At 40.7% G+C, this 23,487-nt stretch overlaps 1 protein-coding gene across 18 annotated transcripts in view; it reads right to left on the minus strand.

Annotated features, from left to right (window-relative positions):
* Window positions 1-23,487, minus strand: part of DGKI (diacylglycerol kinase iota) — a 502,019-nt gene that overhangs the window by 35,848 nt on the left and 442,684 nt on the right. For 17 of the 18 annotated variants that reach the window (XM_044946917.2, XM_044946916.2, XM_044946915.2 and 14 more), the window contains one exon: window positions 19,739-19,764. In XM_044946917.2, the coding sequence (XP_044802852.2) occupies window positions 19,739-19,764 (26 nt within the window). Of the gene's footprint in view, window positions 1-16,434; window positions 16,728-19,738; window positions 19,765-23,487 lie in introns of those variants that run through there. The other variant, XM_044946921.2, reaches the window with a different exon arrangement.

Genomic DNA, 23,487 nt, shown 5'->3' on the forward strand with positions numbered 1-23,487 from the left:
TTCATGGCAAATAGATGGGGAAACAGTGGAAACAGTGGCTGACTTTATTTTTTGAGGCTCCAAAATCACTACAGATGTTGACTGCAGCCAAGAAATTAAAAGACACTCCTTGGAAGGAAAGTTATGACTAACCTAGACAGCATATTAAAAAGCAGAGACATTACTTTGTCAACAAAGGTCTACCTAGTCAAGGCTATGGTTTTTCCAGTAGTCATGTATGGATGTGAGAGCTGGACTATAAAGAAAACTGAGCAGGGAAGAATTGATGCTTTTGAACTGTGGTGTTGGAGAAGACTCTTGAGAGTCCGTTGGACTGCAAGGAGATCCAACCAGTCCATCCTAAAGGAAATTGTCCCTGAATATTCCTTGGAAGTACTGACACTGAAGCTGAAACTCCCATACTTTGGCCACCTGATGCGAAGAGCTGCCTCATTTGAAAAGACCCTGATGCTGGGAAAGATTGAAGGCGGGAGGAGAAGGGGACGACAGAGGGTGAGATGGTTGAATGGCATCACTGCCTCAATGGACGTGAGTTTGAGTAAACTCCAGAAGTTGGTGATGGACAGGGAAGCCTGGTGTGCTGCAGTGCAATAGGTTGCAAAAAGTTGGACACAACTGAGCGACTGAACTGAACTGATGGCTTTTCCAGTAGCCATCATCATGTATGGATGTGAGAGCTGGACCATAAAGAAGGCAGAGTGCCAAAGAACTGATGCTTTCGAACTGTGATGCTGGAGAAGAGTCTTGTGAGTCCCTAAGGTGAGAGCAAGGAGATCAACCAAGCAATCCTAAAGGAAATCAACCCTGAATATTCATTAGAAGGACTAATGCTGAAGCTCCAATACTCTGGGCACCTGATACAAAGAGCCAGCTCACTGGAAAAGACTCTGATGCTGGGAAAGATTAAGGGCAGGAGGAAATGAGGGAGGCAGAAGATGAGATGGTTGGATGGCATCACTGACTGAATGGACATGAATTTGAACAAATTCCTGGTGATAGCGACGTACAGGGAAGCCTGGTGTGCTGCAGTCCATGGGGCTGCAAAGAGTTGGACACGACTGAGCGACTGTACAACAACAACCACACAAGGTGTGCTCTCATTAATCATCGAATGTGAGAGAAGACTGCGCCTCCTCTTTCTCTTCTCCAGTCAGGCAAACACTCATAGATTTTGAGTCTTATGTTCCTCGAATTCTGCCTACTGGTGTCTTCTCCACTGCTGAAATAGAGCGTGTGGGGTACAGAGCAAACATCTCACATATTACGTTATCACCTCTTCTTCATTGGGATGAACCCATCAGTGGTTAATGTAAAGACCATTCAATGCTACAGTGGTCTAAGACTCACATACCACCTGTGCTAAATTCCTTTTAGCATGTGCAACCATAGATGGAGACATAAATAGGTTTTGTGTCTCTCTAATGACAAATTCAATTAGTCCCTGCTAACTGAATGCATGACTGTATATGGGTTCTTTCCATCTGCTGCAGCAATCTTTCTGAAGTTGCTATTAGCATGGAAGACATCTCCTGTTTGCAGAAAAAACAAACAGCCCCCCACCCACCGCCCCTGCATTCAGCGTTCCCTTCTGGCAGAGAACGTGCACCTTGCTGCCAGAGCACCAGGATGTGCTCTGTTCACAGTCACTTCCATTCCTCTTACAGATCACTGGAATTAGCCATAAACCTGAAGGAACCAGATGCCTCTGCCAAACATCTCATTTGTTTATCTCTTGTTGTGAAACTGTTTTCCGGTTATTTTTCGTCTTTAAGCTCCATCTCTGCAATTAAGCCACAAGCACAGAGATGGTGTTTTTAGTTTTTTCCCTCTTTGCTTTATCCATATGCCACCTTTTAATGAAAACTCTCTAGTACAGGAAATATATGTAATGCGCACTAGCCACTTGGTCTGGTGATTCACCTAGCCAGGTGAATCATTTCAACACTCTTCAAACTGTGGGTCAAGGGAGATGTTCTAAGGAATAGAATAAAATCTATTTTACTGCCCCTGCTACACATGGCAGTTGATTTTGGAGCTGAAAATATTTCCATATCTTTTAAAATTATATCATGGTGCTTACCAGATGCAGTGAAACAGCATTATAAGTATCTCAATAAACCAGAAATGTTTACATATGGGTCAAGTCAGAGCCTTACACTAAGCAACAACACATGTTACTTTCTAGAACGCTGGTTGTAAGCCTTGTGTTAGTTACTTAATTGTGTGACTCGTTGTGACCCCGTGAACTGTAGCCTGTCAGGCTCCTCTGTCCATGGGATTCTCCAGGCAAGAATACTGGAGTGGGCTGCTATGCCCTTCTCCAGGGCTTAGTTCCTTGTTAAAACAAATGTCACACGTTAATTAATTTGCTTTGGGTACTGGGTTAGAGAAAAGTTCACAGGTTAAAGGGCCAACTGGGTTCATACTCTTTCAGAGTCACAATATGTTACTTTCCACCAACTGTGAAAATATGCAGTGACAGTTACTGGGGGCCAGAGAAGTTCTTGAAAATTCCTTCTTGACAGTCTGTACAGCTCAAAATTAATGGTTTTTCTAGTGATGACAGATTAATGTCATTTTCATATGAAGTGGGTCGACACACTTTTTTCTTTGTAGTGCCCTCTTCGAAAGTAATATCCAATTATTCCCATAAAACTAGAAAAATATAAATTCATCTTTAGCATCAAGATTATAGAATTATTTATTTTTGTTCAATAAATATTAAGCCTCCATCCACAGTGAGGATTTTCCTATTAGTCAGGGGTTTTAATCTGATTACAACTGACTGAATTCATGAACCCTAAATAATCGTAGTACACAATAACACGCTTTCTCCTTATCGTGTGGATAAAGTCATACATATTAAAATACTTAGTGCATGGCAAACTGCTTTAGGAATGTCAGAGATTAAAAAGGAAGTTCTAGTATTTTCCAAAAGTTGTTCATCCCTAGAATGCTGAGAGAATTTAATTTAGACTGACAAACTTTGTTGATTTTTTTTCTTTCCTGGCATTTGGATGATGAAGCATCATCCTGAGAGGGCCAGAGAAATAGAAGAACTAAGAAATAAGGTCCCTGTTCGCCTCACAGATGAGAGGAAGGTGCCCAGGAGAAGACGGGCTGCTGGCCACAGTCCTGACAACTTTCCCCAAAGATCTTGGGTGACAGCATTGGGGCTGGGGCTTCATTCTTTCCCTTATTGTCAGGCTGCCTTCCTCCTGTGACAGGTCTCCTTATACTCATGCGATGTATTTTAGCAGTGTCCTTCAGGACGTCTAAAAGGAACTTAGGTTGGAAAAGTGTGCTCGTATATCATTCACCGATAGCCACAAGCAGATCTGACGGGGCTTGAAAGTGACGGATGGTTATTGGTTTTAACCAAACATCAAGACTGTGTGGGAAGTGGCGTTTAAGGCCAGGATCCAAGAACAAATGATTGTGCTCTTGAGCTCAAACTGATGAGAGGTCTACAGGTCATCCAGTCACTGGGATGTCCGTTGAGTTCCTTGTCATCGTCCAGCAGCATGCTGACCACTCTGTCAGATGAAGACCTTTGTGACTGAGAGGAAGACTACCTTTAGCCCCAACAACGGCGTAGCCCTCTCTGGAACAAAATAAAGCCAAGGAGGAGTTGACACAGCAAAAGTCTACGCAGCCCCAACAACTGTGTAGCCCTCTCTGGAACAAAATAAAGCCAAGGAGGAGTTGACACAGCAAAAGTCACTTTCAGGGACACAGATCAGTGAAATGCACTTCTAACAGAAGTGTACCATTACAGTATAGAATCCACCTGCAATGCAGGAGCCAAAGGAGACATGGGTTTGATCCCTGGGTCAGGAGAATCCCCTAAAGGAGGAAATGGCAACCCACTCCAGTATTCTTGCCTTGAGAATCCCAAGGACAGAGAAGCCTGGCGGGCTATAGTCCATAGGGTCACAAAGAATCAGAAACGACACTATTTTTCTAAAAGATAAAACTTTTAGAGTCCGTCCTTACTTGTAAAAGTGAAGACAGACAAGAAGATTTATACCTGGAATTAGGTTATAATAAAAACATGAATTTTGACTCCTCCCATATCAGCATGTGGGCTTCCCAGGTGGCTCAGTGGTAAAGAATCCACCTGCCAATGCAGAAGACATGGGTTCGATCCCTGGGTTGGGAAGATCTCCCAGATCCCCTGGAAGTGGCAACTCACTCTAGTATTCTTGCCTGGAAAATCCCATGGACAGAGGGGACTGTGGGCTACAGTTCATGGAGTCATAAAGAGTCAGACATGACTAAGCACACACACACACATATCTGTCATATGCTGATATGCATATGTGGACAGCTGTGAATTGGAAGCATAGAAAAATCAAACATTTTGTTTCAGAGGAATGAAAAATAAGCTTTAACTTTCACTTAAGTATTATGCTAAGTTGATGAAGCAAGATCACACCTTAGAGGCAAGAGTAATAAAGTTCTTGGTTAGTTCTAATGCTTGCTCTACGGGTAAGATACAAAATAGAATAGGCTTTAGTGTATGAGTTGAACTTCAATGATCTTTATTAAAGAGCAGATTTTACTGTTCAGCTTCTAAGAAAGGAAATGAAAATTAAACCTTCATCCTTCTAGGGATTCATATATTCTAAAGACAGAAAGGTAAGAGTAACTATAAAGTGACATGGACACAGACACAGACACAGGGAGCCCTGCTTGCTAAAGTAGCATGATGTACGGAACAATTTCCTAGGGAATTTGTTAGAAATTGTTTCAAAAGGGAAGATTTGCACCGGCAAAAAATGATGGGAGGAAAGTTTTATATAGAGAAGACACACTGGCATAGAGGCATGGAGGGCAAAGTGAAAAGCAGTTTCACCTGATAAAGAAGGAAAACTGAGGGACCTCCCTGGTGGTCCAGTGGTTAAGATGCTGCGCCTTCAGTGCCAGGGGCGCGGGTTCGATCCCTGGTTGGGAACTAAGAACCCACATGCTGTGCAGCACGACCAAGGGGAAAAAAAAAAAAAAAGAGAGAGAGCTAAAATGGGGGCAGGGAACAATGAATCATAAATAGAGGGCGCTTCCAACATGCAGAGAGCAATGTGAGGTCAAAGATTTTTTTTTTTAAATGTCAATGAAAATCACTCAGCAATTCCATTTTCCAAATATAACCTTGGCCATGACCATCATTCTTTTCCTTGAAGATAAAAAGAGCTTAAATATAGACAAGAGGGAAAAAAGGAAAGGTCACTGGGAAATCAATACCAGAAGAAGAATGTCTGTGAATGGGTCATGTTTTCTGAGAACGAGAAGCCCTCAGGGTTAGTTGAGGAAGATGCAAGGACCAAAGAGACACCTGGTCAGACAAACAGAGCAAACCGCTGCTGACACAGAATGGCTGGAATGCCGTTTTTGTTACCTTATAAAACAGCACTCTGATTTTTCCGCAGTGGCTGAAAAAATTGCCTTCACTTCCTGGAGTGGAAAGAGGGGATGGGAATGTCACCAGGCTAAGCACAACTGAGTGGATTCTGGCTGATTACAAGCCCCGTTTTCAATAAGCAATGAGGCTTTGCTTTGTCAGGAGAGAAGCTGGAAGCTGCATAATTAAATAGTAATGTATGTTGCTACTGTGATAAAAAAAAATAAAAAGCTACAGTGTGAAAGCTGCCTGCAGCCTTTATGCACTTTCAAAGTTCCTGTCTTTTTGGAAGATGGGTGCATGGTGAGGTATGGAAATAGCAGAGCTGTTTGTCATCCAGGCAGAAGTAACAGACTGGCACTCAGTTGCAGGAATCCACATGCTAATAGGGCATACGAGTCTCCAAAATACCTTTCCAAAATGGAAGATGACATTATTAGTTTTGCCTCATGTACTTCATTGTCCAATATCCTTTCCTAGCTTAGAGGTCTGAATCTGTAGAACAGAAGGGGTCTCGGGTGTCAGCCAGCTTGGCCAGCTCAATGAAGAGACCAAGGCGTGAAAGCGTTGCTCTGCCCAGGGTACCCAACCTGTGAAGGGTGGTGCCTGGACCTTCTCATGCTAAGACCAAGGCTCTTGGTCTATGCCTGATATCACCATCCGTGCTCGCCTGACCACTGCCCAGAAAGATACAGTCTTTCTCTGTCTGTTGGGCTTCCTAAAGGAGTTGTTTAGTTCCTGTAAATTTATAAAACAGGCTTAAATAAAGTCATAAGCCCATGCAAATAGGATCCAGCAGGTTTACTCATTTTGGTTATTTGACCTTGATTGTTTCTCTTGTTCTCTGTTGCATTTTTACTCTCTTGCTGTGTCCCTTTCTTTTGTTAATACTTGCAAGCACACTATGTACTAGGCATAGAGCTAAATGCTTTCCCTACATTATCTGATTTGATCCTCATGGGAAGCTGACAGTAATATGTAGTATTATGGCTATCAACCTCATCTGAAGGATGAAGAAAGTGAGGCTGGCTGAGGCTGACATCTGCTCAAGGGCACACAGCTAGCGTGTAATAGAGCCAGGCTGACAAGGAAGCCTTTCCTCCCCCTTATTCGGCTGTACAGACTGTCAGATGGCACTATGGTGATGAACCCAGGTCCTCTCTTCCCACCATTCTCCTGGTCAGCCATGGGGGATGCAAGTTTCGTTGTCTCCATGCCCCATACTTTTCTGGCTCTGATGAGTGAAGGTGCAGAAAATAGAGCTGCAGAGCTGGTGAAAGGAAATGCAGAGGTGATTAACCTCTCACAGGTATTATGTGGAGTTGTGATGTCTGGAAGAAGGGATGATGCAGGAAGCTAAGAAAGTCATCCCCTAAAATTCAGAGCATCCAAAATGGACCCAGAAAAAGAGGCTGATATAGAAGGCTGGCAAAGACAGGGAGCATTCAGTTGACTTCATTATTTTGCTAAAGAAGAGCTGGACTGATGATGATTTTCCTAGCTCTATGCAGGAGAGCACCGGCCTAAGAAGCTATATTTTTTTTGTGGGCAGACAGAAACACACACTGGAAAACTGCTTCTAGATTCTGGAACGTACAGGTTGAAGTAACACATCCAGAACTAACTTCCAGGAGCCAATCGAAAGAAAGGGCAATGCATTCTAATATTTTGCAACTAGTACTTGTGATGAGAGGCTTAGTCTAAGATCATGATTTAAGGATACCAGTTACCAATAGAAGTAACTCAATTCTTTGCAAGAAAAAGCCATCAAAATAGAAAATAAGTTTTAGCTAGAGTAAATTGGGGGCTCTCCAGTGGCTCAGCAGTAAAGAATCTGCTTGCAATGCAGGAGACCCAGGTTTGATCCCTGGGTCAAGAAGATCCCCTGGAGAAGTAAATGGCAACCCACTCCAGTGTTCTTGCCTGGAGAATCCCAAGGACAAAGGGGCCTTTCTGACTCCATGGGGTTGGAAAGAGGTGGACACGACTGAAGTGACTGAGCATGCACACACGCACAGAGCAGATTGGCTGAAAAGTTTTCACTGGCTTTTAGGGTTTCTAGTCAAGTAGAGGGAGAAGGCAATGGCAAGCCACTCCAGTACTCTTACCTAGAAAATCCCATGGATGGAGGAGCCTGGTGGGCTGTATTCCATGGGGTCACTACGAGTCAGTCGCGACTGAGCGACTTCACTTTCACTTTTCACTTTCATGCAATGGAGAAGGAAATGGCAACCCACTCCAGTGTTCTTGCCTGGAGAATCCCAGGGACGGCAGAGCCTGGTGGGCTGCTGTTTATGGGGTCGCACAGAGTCGGACACGACTGAAGCGACGCAGCAGCAGCAGCAATCAAGTAGAACACAGACAAACAGTGTGACAATAACCATGATCCTTATATAAGGACTGTACTATTATTAATACTATCATAGCTGCCAATGTACCTGCTTCCCCCTCGGTTTAATAGGTACCACTATAAACCAGATAAAATCACTGTATAGAGTAAAAAGCTTAAACAAACAGTTTGAACTTTAGTTCAAAAAGCAAGCACAGTTCACTTCTTCATCTCTGCTCTCATATATGACTACATAGGGACCCAGCCAGGCATTTCTCACTTTCTTCTTAAACACTTACCTGTAGAACAGGGGATGTATCTGTAGGAATGAAACCTATGAAAGCTTCCCTCGTTGCCGGAAGATCCATGACACAGCCGTGTTTGATGACCTCTTCCCACCCATCCACTTAAAAGCAAACCAGGAGGTTAGCCTTCCTCCCTTCCTAGCTCTCTCCTTTTTTTCTGTTACTTTCTCATTTTGCAATGTTTTTAAATCCTTTAACTTAAATATTCTCTGAGGCCAAAGGCAATCTAAACTGAAGCTGTACATAAATCTTAGTAAAGAATGCTCCCCACTCAACACACACAGATATCTATAATTAGTCTTCAAGAGATAATTAGATAATGATCACCAGCAAAGTCTTCCAAAGAACCCAGAAGGCTCAAAGGATTATAGAGTTACAGTCAATAGTCAGATTTAATAAGGGGGAGTGAGAGAGAACAGTAGGGTCAGGGAAGAAGTAAAGTAATATAACCTGATTTCAGAAGGCCCAGGGTAAGGGTTTGTTTTGTTTTGTTTGCTGGTTCTGTTTTGTTTTTGCTTTTCATCAGCAGTGATTGTCTGTTTTCCTAGGAAATGTGAAAGAAGACAAGCCAAGGAAAAGCGTGCTGCCATTTCTGATCCCTTCCTTTCACAGAGCCTCTGGGGAGCACCCAGTGAGACCACCATTAAAGGCCATCTTTTCAGCACAGTAGTAATGAATTTCTTTGGAAAAGGACCAGCACTAACCTATCTTCTACAAGAGGGAACAATGTTAATGAGGCTACAATGGAACTCAAAGATGTGTACTGAAGGGTGTGTTTGCCAACATCGCATACTGCAGCAAATGCAACAGTGAGACTTGTATAGAGAGAATCAACTCTGTGCCAGGGCACAGCACAGAATGGGGCAACGTCTCTATTCATTGAGTGTAGAGTTAAATAGGAAAGGCAGCACCGCCCATGGGGAGAAAAACTGGAATCCACTCAAAAAAACCAGTGAATAGGGAAGGAGAAATCATGGGCATTTGAGCTGTCAGAAAAATTCATCATTGTTTGTCCTGAGAATTGACGGAGGTGGTTCCAAAACACCGAATTAATGAGCACCGAGGAGGGACTGGAATGAAGGACAAGGAAGGTGGTCTGCCAGAGAGATAGTAGGAGGGCACAGCAGCCGCACGGATGTGTGAGTACGAGGGAGATGGGATCTGGAGATGGGCCACAAGGAGGGGATAGAAGTAATTCATTAAGGCAACAGAAGCAAAACCAGGATGGAGAAGAACCTCGAGAGCGAGCGCTAAAAAGTTTGAATCCAAATAAAAAGCCAATAGAGGCTTCCATATCACAAAGTGACCTGGGGCAAACACACACACACACACGCACACACACACACACACACACGCACGCAGAGCAAAAACAAAACACTCTAACCACTTTGTACTAGCTAGCCCAAGGTCACTGCAAAGCGGCATACTGCAATGGCCAATGATAAAAATTCTTCCCAGTAAGGCAGTTAAAGATCAGCAGATGTTTCCATCTGTACCATTGGCTATGTTTACTCATTACATTTTACTAATAAATAGCTTGTAGAATATAAAAGAGAAGAATATCTAACTTTCTTAATCCACTCTCTGTTCTGGTCATAAAATACTGGGTTGTTTAAAAAATTTGTTCGGGTTTTTTGGCAAGATGTTATAAAAAAAAAAAAAACCCTGAATGAACTTTTTGGCCAACCCAATAACGGTCTTTATATGTGATATTTCCTTAAGGAAATAGCTACTTTTCAAGAATTCTACCTCTTTAAAGAGTGAGTGCTACTGACAGGAAATTAGATACCTGTTTCTTTGATTGTGGAAGTGTGGAGGTGAAATAAGCAGACAAGAATATAGCTTTAAATTGTTCTTCTCTGTTAAGGGAACTGCTCACTGATATGAGAAGAAAAAAATAAAACCTCTTTGTTAATGATCAGCTCCAACCCAATAATTTTGAGGTCTCTTTTCAGCCAAAAGAATCAAGATTTCCTATTCCACTAGCTCAAAACTTAGCCATGCTATTGAGAGATTGTATAGATGGGTTAAATGTGGGATCTGGATGTAGAGTATCTGAGTTCAAATCCTAGTTTTAAGCCTTACCACCTACACATGTGACCTTGAACAAGTCATCTAATAGGTCCGTGCCTTATTTTCCTCATCAGTAAAATGGGAATAATAGTAGTACTATGATTGTACTGAAAATTAAACATACATAAAACATTTAGGGAAGTTTGTTCAGTATATAATAGTTTGGTGTGATCTTATAGTTATTTAATATCTCTAAACCTCAACAGAAAGCCTCTTAAACCAGTGGTCCCCAACCAGTTTGGCACCAGAGACTGGTTTCAGAAGACAATTTTTCCATAGATGGGAAGGGGGTAGTTTGGGGATGATTAAAGTGCACTATATTTATTGTGTACTTTAATTCTATTATTACTACATCAGTTCCACCTCAGATCATCAGGCATTATATCCCAGAGGTTGGGGAGCCCTGCCTTAAGCCACTGCCTAGAACTTGTTAATTTTTAATAAGTACTAACCTTTATTTTCTAGTTTTAACCACACATATTATGCCAAGTAATTTCAAAGAAGTAGTTGAAATTATTTTTGTTGAAACATAAGGACCAAAACTATTAATCCCTCTAACCTTAGTTTCTCAAAAATCAATTATTCTTTTTAATTTCAGAAGATAACATATGTTTTAAAATATAACTCTTAAGGTTTGGAACTATTATTTGAATAAAAATGAATACAAGTTTCTTTTTCAGATAACAAAAGGAATGAGATACTTTCTTAACATTTTAGGCCAAAATGCTGGATTTAAAAAAAAAATCAGGAAATGTGGAAAGCTGCTTGTAATACTTACAGCAGACTTTTTGAATATTCCCAGATCTCCACATATACAGAGACAGAGAAACTAGAAGAACCAAAACCACATGGTGAAATTTAAGACAAAGTAACTAGATATCCTTACAAACCTCAAGATTATGAGTGGCTGGAGAGAAGACATTGACAAGTCAAGTGACCTGCATTCTATCAACATCTGTGCAGGGAAGCAATGGGGCGGCTGATGGACCTGAGAACAGGAAGCCTCACAACAGCCAAATGTTCACAGAATAGGACAGTGGGCCAAGCTGAGCACAGATGCAGAAATGGTCAGAAGCTTTCCCTACCTGGAACCTGCCCATGTAGACCCCCAAATAAAACTGTGCCCCCAAAGAAAAAAAGCTGTGCAAATGAATAAAAAATAAAGACGACAAAGGACTTAGCAAGAAACTTGGTATTGTATGGGACTAAACACAAAAACAAAGAAAACCTTTATATGAATCTACTTACATCATCTGAATAAGATGCTCTTTGAATTAATATCTCTGTGTTTCCTATGCATTCTAAACAAGAACCAAACAAGCATCCCTACATACAAACGCAGGAATGGAGAATTTAATTTATATTAATTGAGTCTGGTAGTTTTCTCTGGCAACTGGAAAAGCTCGCAGAAGGAGTTAAAGAACTCTTATGCATAAAGGGCCAAGGAAATGAGCATCTCACCTAGAAGAATCTAAAGTGAACATGAATACAAATTAGTAAAAATGAACACGAAGATAACTCTGAAGAACTTATCTGGGATTCATTCCAGACAAACAAAGAGATGACAAAATAGGGAAGGAGGGTAAGACACACGTGCTATGCTATGCTATGCTAAGTGGCTTCAGTTGTGTTCGACTCTGTGCGACCCCATAGATGGCAGCCCACCAGGCTCCGCCGTCCCTGGGATTCTCCAGGCAAGAATACTGGAGTGGGTTGCCATTTCCTTCTCCAATGCATGAAAGAGAAAAGTGAAACTGAAGTCGCTCAGTCATGTCCGACTCTTAGCGACCCCATGGACTGCAGCCTACCAGGCTCCTCCGTCCATGGGATTTTCCAGGCAAGAGTACTGGAGTGGGGTGCCATTGCCTTCTCCTAAGACACACGTAGGCTATCATAAAAATGTCTAACATGCATCTAAATGGAATTCCAGAAGGAGCTACATAAGTAAGAGAAGGCATTCAGGTAATGCTTGTACTTAAATGTCTGTGTTAGGGGGTGAAAAAGTAGAAAAAGAATAAAAATAAGACAAATGATTAGAGGAAAGGAAGCTATAAACATAAGACACTAATGAAACAGAAAACAAATATATAATACAGAGGACCAATGAAGGTAAAAACTAGTTTCTTAAAAGCCAGTAACATAAACAGATCTCTAAGCCCCTGGTGTGAGAAAGAGACACATACACACACAAGAAGCTGGCACAAACAATATTAAAAATGAAAAGGCAGCTGTAACCTCAGATCTCATAGAAATGACACAGGTAATAAGATAGTATTTAAAAATTTATGCCAACATGAAAAATAACTTTAATAAATGGATGAACTTCTTCAATATAGTTATCAATATTGATTTAATAAGAAACAGAAAATCTATTTCTGTAAACATTAAAAAATAGAAATCAGTCATTGAAATTTATTCCCACAAAGGGAATGCCAGCCCCAGACAATTTTGCTAAGAGGATGTTTCAAGATATAACAGAAACGGATAGCTCAAGCGTTACACAAAGTCTTCCAGATATTAGGAAACGAGGGACAGTTTCCAAATAATTTTATGAAGCTTGGAATACCATACAACAAAAAAGAAAAATCAAAGACCAATCACACTGATGAACATGGATGTAAAAATTCTAAATAGAATATTAGTAAGCTGAACCCAGCAATATACAAAGGAGATATATGTAATAACCAACTTGAGTTCATCTCATGCACATAATAGGTTTTCTATTATAAAATCAATTGATGAAGTGTACCACAGTAAAAGACTAAATGAGAAAAAGCATATTATCATCTCAAAAGATGAAAAAATCAATAAAAGTTAGTATTTGTTGAATTTAACAAATTTGAATAAAGGGTGAAATCCTTAAAAGTCTATCCACAAAGCAACCATACCGGCAGCACCACGACACCTCCATGATCTTTAAAAGCAGTGCTGACTTGTGGATGGCACTGACTTGGAGATCAGGAAAAGGCAATGATGCTGACTGACTACCTCTACGTCTATTCGATACTGTACCAAGGCTTCTAATCAGCACAGAAGGAATGAGAAAAACACATACCGAGCATAATGGTTGGAAAGGATGAAACAAAATTCTTAGTACTTGTAGATAATATTGCTTATAGAATTTTTTCCTTACAAAAGGTCCCTATGAGTATAAATATTAGCAGGAATCTTGAGTTGAGATTTTGAAACAAGATTCTAAGGCAATTGCCCTTTAGTATGCCAACAATAATCACGTGAAAATACAATTTTAAAAATATAAAATATCGCTAAAAATGTTAAGTACTTAGGAATATATTTAACAAAATATGGTCAAAACTTTCATGAAACAAATTATAAAACTCTGTTGACAGGCACTTTAAAAGGTTAATTAGTCTTAAAAAATTAAATACAGAGATGTGGTTGAGATGCAAAGACTCATTATCACAAAAATATCAATCCTCTTAATACGGATGTATAGATTCATGCAATTGCCATGAGAATTGCAACAAAAAACTTGGTAACTTGATTCTAAAATTTATATGAAGAAGCAAAAATCCACGTGTATCAAGACACCTTGGATGAAGAACAAATTTAAGGTAACTCCTAGATAATCAAGATTTCCATCGAATTTAGAACTTTTAAAACATATGAAAAAACTGGCTGGAAACTCAACATTCAAAAAACTAAGATCATGGCATCCGGTCTCCTCACTTCATGGCAAACAGAAGGAGAAAAAGCAGAAGCAGTGACAGATTTTATTTTCTTGGGCTCCAGAATCACTGCGATGGTGACTGCAGCCATGAAATTACAAGATGCTTGTTCCTTGAAAGGAAAGTTATGACAAAACTAGACAGAGTATTAGAAAGCTGAGACATCACTGTGCCGACAAAGGTCCATCTAGTCAAAGCTATGGTTTTTCCAGTAGTCATGTATGGATGTGAGAGCTGGAAAATAAAGAAGGCTAAGCATCGAAGGACTGATGCTTTTGAACTGTGGTGCTGGAGAAGACTCTTGCGAGTCCCTTGGATAGCAAGGAGATCAAACCAGTCAATCCTAAAGGAAATAAACCCTGAATGTTCATTGGAAGGACTGATGCTGAAACTGAAGCTCCAACACTTTGGCCACCTGATGTGAAAAGCCGACTCACTGGAGAAGACCCTGATGCTGGGAAAGACTGAAGGCAAAAGGAGAATGGGGGTTACAGAGGATGAGACGGTTAGATAGTATCGCCAACTCAATGTGCATGAATTTTAATGAAATGTGAGAGAGAACGGAGGACAGAGGAACCTAGTGTGCTGCAGTCCACGTGGTCACAAAGAGTCAGACATGACGTAGTGACTGAGTAACAACAAACCTATGCCATCCCTATGTTTAAACCACAGAGACATTCTTGCAAATGGACACCAGGAGGAGTTATAAAAAAGAATGTTCATAACAATATTGTTTATAAAAAGGACAAACCCAAACAAAAACACCCTAGAGTGCACCTAAACATTAATCAAAATTTGGACATGTAAACTGTTCTATATTCATACAGTAGAACTATATATCAACATGATAGCTGCTCATCAACAGGATGAATCAGAGAAACACTATCGTGAAACAAAAGATACAAATCATAGAAGAGTTTGCAAAAGAATTCAACTTAAAAAAGTGCAAAATAAGCAAAACTATATATAGACACAAACATATATGTGGAATACATATATAATATACATATACATATATATTCATATGTGGAATATTCATATGTGTAATAAAATGATAGATAACAAGGAAGTTCTTAACAAAAACGCAGAACAGTAGTCATCCCATAGGAGAGGGAAGATAATGTATAATAAAGGCAAACACAAAGCTTCCAGATTGCCACAAATATTTTACTGTTTAGGCTGGGGGCTGAGTACTGAGCCCCTTGGCTATAATTTAAACCAAGCCAATAAATTTTATATATTTTTATGAGTATTTCTATTTCACAAAATCTATGTACATGGATATATTTATACTAGAGAGAAAAATGAACATATGGTATTCGAGCCAGAGACAGCCCCTGATGTATTGAGCTCTGGGTCAGTCCACTCTGTGTTTCCCTGCACGACCCACTGCAAACTAAAACTGCCTCAAGCATTTCAGTGGCTCATCCTTGGGCACTCACACGAGTGACTGTGGATGTTACATTTTTATTTCAGGATAACCCCTCGTCCCATTCTTGTTCACTGTGTTACATCTGCAACAGCAGAAGTACCATGTAGCGTGAGGACCATTTTTACCAACAACAGGTCTAGCAGGTAGGATAGGAGAGGGATACCTGTTTCAGACATGCTGGGGGAATCAAGATTGCTTGGCACTGCTGCTCCAGAGAGTCCATGAATGTCCTTAACTTTGTAAGTGAACAGACACTGGTTGGAAGCTGACCCTCGGTTGCTGCCTGGGTGTAGATAGCAGCAGCACAGAGGCGATCTGAGTAGCCTGAAAAGCAAGAGGTTAAGACGACAGGGCAAAATCTGAGAGCTCCGAGAAGCAGAGGCAGCCTGGGCACTGGAGGTGGCTCCAGGGGCAATTTAAATGATGAAGTAATAGGCACGAAATGCAGTGGAAACTTGGAGGACAGGGCAATCCATCATCACCAAGCTTATCTTCTGACAAAGACTAGGACTCGGCTTCCAGCTGTAACATTCAAATGTAATGTTCCCCCTGGGACTCAGCATGGCAGGCTTCCCTGAAGCTTCAGTTTCACTCAGTTAACTAATTATGAGAGAATGTGACATTAGTATTTACTTTTTCTACAGGGACAAATCATTCCCAGCAGGAGGGAGAAGTTGTTATTTTTGGTCTGTTTTGGTTTGTCATTAAAAAGAAATCACTCACAGTAGTAAATAAACTCTTGTTAGAGGGAAATGTTTTTCTTTCTACAATTCGATCAATTCACCTGAATGGTGACACTCACTTCTTTTGTTCTCTGGGGACATGGTGAGCAAATGAACAAGAGCTGAGTATTTAGACTAGGTGTGAAAATTAACACCACCACCAACTTATGTAAGAGCTCTTGAGTTTCCTCCCCTAAAAACTGAGAACACATTTACTGTGTCCTGTGATTTGTTACAGATGAAATGAAATGACATAACTGAAACACTTTAGCAGAGTGTTTCTGCCTAAGAAGCACTCAATAGATTTCAGCCTTTATTCTTAACAACTCTGATATTCTGGTGCAATTGGTTCTACACTTCATTTATGCCTTAAATTATCAATTCCTCATATCTACTGATCCTGCATCTAATGAGACACTGGCCCTTTATCATTGCAAGCTAAATTGTGTATTTTTTTTTACCCCTCCTCACCTAGACAAAAAAAGTTTCCAGTGAAATTTAATATTTAATGATAATGTTGAAAGAAACATTTCTCACACGCCCTCTCATTCCCAGCACATCTTTTAACTTGTCAAAGGCAGGGCATAATGCTGAGCGAACATCATAGTAAACACATATTTCCCCATCCACCGTGGACAACAACAGCATTATGTTAGGGCTGCTTTTCGCAAATGGGAAAGTGATTTCACAGACAATTTCACAACTGAACTCACAACAATCCCATGAGGAAGGCAGGCAAGGTAGATACGAACAGCCTCGCTTTGTGGCCGAGGAAACTGAAACCAAGAAGGAAAATGACAAAGCCACGCTAACCAAAGCACATTTTCTGTAAAATGGTGATAATCTGAGGGGACTGAGAAGGTCAGGGCTACCGGACTCTGGAAAATGAGATTTTCTCAAGAACAAAGTCCGTTTTGGGGATGCCCAAAGGGACCAGTCAGAGTGAGGGACCGGATCACTGCGGAAAGCAAACGAAATAGAAAAGCAAGAGGCACTGAGCTTTCTACTCTGATTTCATGACTGCCGATGTGCCTTGACTTTTCTACCCATAACTTTGAGAAAGCAAAATTAGTAGTTCTTACTTCTCTTCCAAGTATATTGCAGTGTTATTATTATACACAAACACAGCTTGATGACACGATACGTAAGGTTTTATGCAAACCACAGCAAACATGAACACTTTAAAATGTATAAACATAAGAAAACACATTTTAAGTACTAGTAGAAAATCTTGGTGATAAAGGAAAAGAATATTATTCCACGGATACATGGGCCAGAAGATGAAAATCAGATGAGATTAGTTACATCATCATTGTAAGTTTATGTTACATATTTGAATCACTTTTGGAAGTTGCAGAATCAAATTAAGAGGCATGCCATGTAATACATGTTTTGAAGCCATGAGGATGGAAAAACCCTAAGTTTGGATAATGTTCCTTTAACTGATCACATACACCCATTTTCAAAATAATCGATTCTGAAGTGCTGTCAATACTGAACAAGCCTTCCTGGTAGTCATCACCTTTCAGGACTCCCCAGGATATGGGCAACGCTCACTGATAGCTCATAATCCTTAAGAATTCCCAGTGGACTATGGACTATAGAAATGGAATTCTAAAGTCTCACTCCCTTTTCTTCTGGAATAGGGAATAAGTTCTTATACAGAGAAGAAGGTGAATGCAAACAAAGTTCATTACAGTAAACCCTAGTTCAAAATAAATACTGAACATAAGTTTCTGGTTTATCATATGAACCTGAAATCCAAGGACTCCTAAATATGCAATTTAAAAACCCCAGTCATACGAACACTGATGGACAAAATAGCATACAAGAGTAGGTCATCATTAGGTGGTCGATACTTGACTTGATAGGCCTGAACATAACTGCCCTATGATTTTTCATAAAACACGACACAACTTTATTCCAATGCAGAGAAAGACGTTATGGCAGCAGAACAGGTCTGCTTAAAAACTGCCCCCTCTCTCGTCAGTATATTCAATTAATAAACATCTTTTGTATGTTTGCTGTTTGTTGGGATCTTTATCAAAGAACTCACAGTCTAGCAGGGAAGACAGGTAAATCAAGCATCAAAATTTTAAGTCAAATTCTAGAATGAAGAAAAATGTGCATTGCATTTTTAAGCAGGGTAGAAAGCTCTCATGGAGGATGGATGATTGACAAGTATAAACTCTCTTTGACAAAAAGGAGGAGGGACTTCGGTCAGAACAGTCTGGATAAAAGTGGGAAACATGATAAATATGGTGAGTTTCAGAAACTATACATACCACCTCATGGCTAGAGCACAGACAGAAGGGAAAAGATGCCCAGAGAAACAACAAGCAGGAGAGGAAGACAGAGTCCATCATTTAGGACTTTCTAGTTCAGGTTTAAGTTCAGCATTGGAAAGAAGAATACAACTATTGGTCTAGTGAAAAGGTTTCACCCCACAGGCAATGGGAGTAGATTTTTGCCATAATCAGTTTTGGTGATAGGCAGTTACAAAGTGAAATAAAAGAAGGAATTCTAGAGGAATGGCTATCAGTTAGAAGACACTTTTAAAGGTCCAAGTAAGACATAGAGAGGCCCTAAACAAAAGGAATGGGAATGAAAAAGAAAACAGAGAAAAAAGTAGTATAAAAAATAGGGTTGGCAGAATTTAGTGACCAGGTAGGAAATAGAGGGTGAAGAGAAAAACTTAAAACATGTCTTTTATTTTTTTACTTGATTGCCTAAATAAATCATGGTGCCTTAGCTGAATTAGGAAGAGCATGAAGGAGAACATCCATGGTACTCTTACAGTCCTGGCTTATCCCTCTTTTATAAGATGAATTGCATTTTGTTTTGTATAGCAGCTGGTATGTGGCATTCCACCAACTCCATCCCCCAAAAAATCCTTGAGGGAGAAAGCTGTGTGTCACGCATCATCTTGTCCCTGCACATAGCCCCACACAGCATACCTGTATAACATGATCATATAACTGACCCACTGTAAACACTTAATAAACATTTTTGACCGACTGATTGAATATACACACAACTTCAAAGCTTAGCTGAGACAAAACTATACACATTCTCCTTTGAGTAAGATAGTTGTCTCTTAAAATGTAAATAACTCATCTTAACTGTGTGACAACTCAGACAACTACCACTCAGCCTCATATCAGACTCATAACATCCTCCACACATCTCAATGTCCCATTTGGAAGGGACTTTAGGAAATATGTACTACAACCCCCATTTTAAAGGTGAAATCTGTGACTCAGAGAAGTCACACGACTAGCCCAAAGTCACAAAAAGTACAGCTGACCCTTGAACAACATGAGTTTGACCTGCCCAGGTCCACTTGTGTGAGGAATTATTTTCAATAGTAAAAACTACGGCACTACAGGAATCACAGCTGGTTGAATTCAAGAAAATGGAGAGATCACAGATACGAAGGGTCAACTCTAAGTCACACACAAATTTCTGACTGTGTGGAGGATTGGTGCTCCTAATCCCCACATGGTTCAAGGGTTAACTATATCCACAGATGGGACAGAAATCAGAATACATTAAACTTTACAATATTTGTCAAACAAATAAGTTGTAACAGATCTGAAGATAGTACAAGATACCAAATTCAGCTGGGGTGAATTAAGCTTTTAAAAGCATTTCATAATTGGCACTTAAAAAAACACAAGACAAACATCTTAAAGACATTTTCTTAAATGATTCTGCTGACAATGAAATGCAAGGACCACAGCTCAACTTTCACCTTTGAATTAGTATAAGTAAGACAGATTCTTACCGTGATCTTCTGAAGAGACTGGTGACCTAAAATGAGACAATAAGCATGATAAATCTTTTGCAAGTGATACTGATAATTCTAAGTACAATGATCAAGAATAATCTTGTCGAAATTACACCATGAAAATTCAGTTAAACAGAAATTCAATACAGTAGATGGTATAATTAATGTGTTGGTTGTATGATATATTCCAGTGAGTAACTCCCAAAGCTTACCTGGATTAGTTAAGTGGTAGATCTTTTACTAAAAGAGTCTATTAGTGGGACTTCCCTGCTGGTTTGGTGGTTAAGAATCTGCCTGGTAATGCAGTAGACATGAGTTTGATTCCTGATCTGGGGAGATCCCACATGCCACAGAGCAACTGAGCCTGCACACTGCAACTACTGAAGCCTGGATGCCTAGCGCCTGTGTTCCGTAACAAAGGAAGCCACCACGACGAGAAGCCGATGACCGCAACTAGAGAAAGTCCTCACGCATCAGGGAAGACCCAGAGCAGCCAAACATGTATAAATAAATAACATTCAAAAAACAGTCTGTCGGCATGGTGATGTAAGACTGAAACAAACTTAGTTAAACGGTCTGGATTTATCACACACAAAAAAAAGAACGCACAGAAATGTGATGATGGACAAAATCCTTGCGATGCCACTTGTGCCCAAGGCCAGCTCTCCAGAGAAAATGCCAGGGAGGTAAATAAGCCCCAGATTAAGTGTCTATCGGTAAAAAGAAATCTACTTGGACAATAAAAAATGAAACCAAAGTAAAAAGCAATGATGTTCCCTAAGCATTATTGGTTTTTGCTTCCACTGTTTGTGGAATTTAATGTTTGAGTGATATGACATAGACACTTTATAAGTTGGCTTTGTGTTTCTAAACCTATCAGAATCAGGATTAGACAACAGGGCAACCACTGGGGTCCCACAGAATTTTCACAAATCGGTGACTTTTACCTATCATTTGAGGCTCAGGTTTAATTACGACATTAAGATACCAATGGATGGGACTTTCTTGGTGATCCAGTGATTAAGACTCCTTGGTTCCAATGCAGGGGGTGTGGGTACCAACTCTGGTCAGGGAACTAAGACCCCACATGCCACAGGGCATGGCCAAAAAACAAAAATAAAGTGACATTAAAGAGAATAAAGAAGCCAAAAGATACCAGTGGATAATGCATCAACCCCTTTCACAATTAAAACCTTTTCTTTCTCAGCTGACTACATATTAAGTTAATTGGGGCAATACAGACACAACCTTGTGGATGAATTCCCCTCAAGCTTGAAAGATATTGTCTTGACTACCAACTCATGCTTTACTTGGGAGAAAGAGATGTATACTACCGTCTTCAGAGGTGTTGGAAGTTTGAAGGGAGAGGCAAGAAACCAGGAGGGAGGGGTCCTTTCTAAATGATGGGCCCTCTGGGGCCCATAGCAGGGAGATGACCAAAGGCTAATGTGTGAGTTTGGTAATAAAGCTACCAAACTTAAATAACTAATATTTATATGTAGTCATAATACAACTAAACCTAGACAGCATACTAAAAAGCAGAAACATCACTTTGCCAACAGAGGTCTATACAGTCAAAGCTATGGTTTTTCCAGTAGTCATGTACAGATGTGAGAGTTGGACCATAAAGAAAACTGAGCATTGAAGAACTGTGGTGTTTTTGAACCGTGGTGCCGGAGAAGACTCTGGAGAGTCCTTTAGACAGCAAGGAGATCAAACCAGTCAATCATAAAGAAAATCAACCCTAAATATTCATTGCAAGGTTGATGATAAAGCTCCAATACTTTGGCCACCTGATGCGAAGAGCCAACTCATTGGAAAAGACTCTGATGCTGGTAAAGATTGAGGGCAAGAGGAGAAAGGGGTGATGGAGGATGAGCTGGTTGGATGGCATCACCGACTCGGTGGACATGAGTTTGAGCAAGCTCTGGGAGATAGTGAAAGACAGGGAAGCCTGGCGTGCTGCAGTCCATGGAGTTGCAAAGCATCAGACACGACGGAGCAACTGAACAACAACAACAATATAACGTTTATGAGACAGGATGCAAACATTGAGGCAAAAATGATTCAATTGGGACATAGTGGTTGAAGGACAATTTTAGCTACTTTGGGATGCCCAATACCATTTTACTTTATCTACTGATCAGAAATATTTTTGTCCATTATGTGAACAAGCAGTACAGTAATACAGACATAGGAGTAATGGTGATACAGCCTTAACTTTCACTGGGTGGCGAAGTGTGAAATTAGTTCAACCTCAGCCGTCTCTTTAAGTAGACATTTGCATGTGAAGACTACAGAGGGTCCCAAGATCTGGTGGAGAGTTAAGCAGGCATCTGGGAGGCAGACACAGGGAGGGCCCCTGACACCACCCTAAATCATCTCTGTGGCATCTGCTTGAGAAATGCCACTGGACCTCCCCAGGTGGAGCTGACCTGTCCTCTCCCTAAGGGCCACTGTTTCATACTTTCACACACCAGCCTTCTCACTAAGCTGTGGCGGCGGCGGTGGTTTAGTTGCTAAGTCGTGTCCAACTCTTTGCAACCCCAGTGACTGCAGCCCACCAGGCTCCTCTGTCCATGAGATTTCCCAGGCAAGAATACTGGAGTGGGGTACAATTTCCTTTCCCAGGAAGGAGATCCCTTCTTCCCGACCCAGGGATCGAATCTGCCTCTCCTGCTTGGCAGGCAGATTCTTTACCACTGAGCCACCAGGGAAGCCCCACTAGGCTGTGAGCTCCTTGGAAACTAGAACCATGTCTTATTTAGAACACAGAGGATCCCTGATTAAAAGGTATCAAATGGCATTAACTTCAGCACCATACACTAGAGTTTGGACTCAGACACATTCTGGAACTCTTCAAAAATCACATCACCTTCAAACTACCTTCTAGTCTGCCAGCTCCTAGGTCAGCTAGGAAGGAAGGACCCAGGGAGTGATCTGAAACTTCAAATTAGTGACGATGTGGGCACTCTCCAGGCTCCACCCCACCCCAGACATGCCCACCATCCAATAAAGGACCAGAGGGGCCTGAACAAAGGAGCAACAGGATTGACATGTACACACTGCTATATTTAAAACATAACCAACAAGGACCTACTGTATAGCACAGGGGACTCTGCTCAATATTCTGTTCCAACCTAAATGAGAAAGGAATTTGAAAAAGAACTGACATATGTGTATGTATATCAATCACTTTGCTGCACTCCTGAAACTAACACAACATCATTAATCAACACCACTCCTGCACAAAATAAAAATTAAAAAGGAAAAAAGAAACTGGAGAATTTTTTAAGCTACCCAGGACATAAAAAAGAGCTAGTAACAAGGAAACATCTTCATTCCTGGTGTTTTCTGATGAGAAGTAAGCAAAAGCCTGTCTTGGATGGTTCACAATTAATTTCTCACAGAGTTATAGGAATAAAGGAAAATCCATGCCGATGGATGGACCACTAGATGTCTCAGGTGGAAGACCCGGGAGGAAGGGTTTTTGCTGCCTTTCTGTAGAAGCAAAGTACTAATATTAAACCTGAAAAATTCCAGATGGCTCCATGAGAGCCCCAGGGGGATGCCTTCTGCGGTATGTCCAGGCAGCGGGGAAGAACGATCGATTTCAGACTGTTTTCTAAGGATTAGTCATGTTGAGTTTCTGTGTGGAATGTCTCCCACACGCCTAGGTTTGTGGAATTTTAAGACATATGGAGTATTTCAATCCTCACTCAGCATTTCACCTTTCACCGGAGCGA

The sequence above is a fragment of the Bubalus bubalis genome, chromosome 8, assembly GCF_019923935.1.
Source record: "Bubalus bubalis isolate 160015118507 breed Murrah chromosome 8, NDDB_SH_1, whole genome shotgun sequence".
Classification (NCBI taxonomy): Eukaryota; Metazoa; Chordata; class Mammalia; order Artiodactyla; family Bovidae; genus Bubalus; species Bubalus bubalis.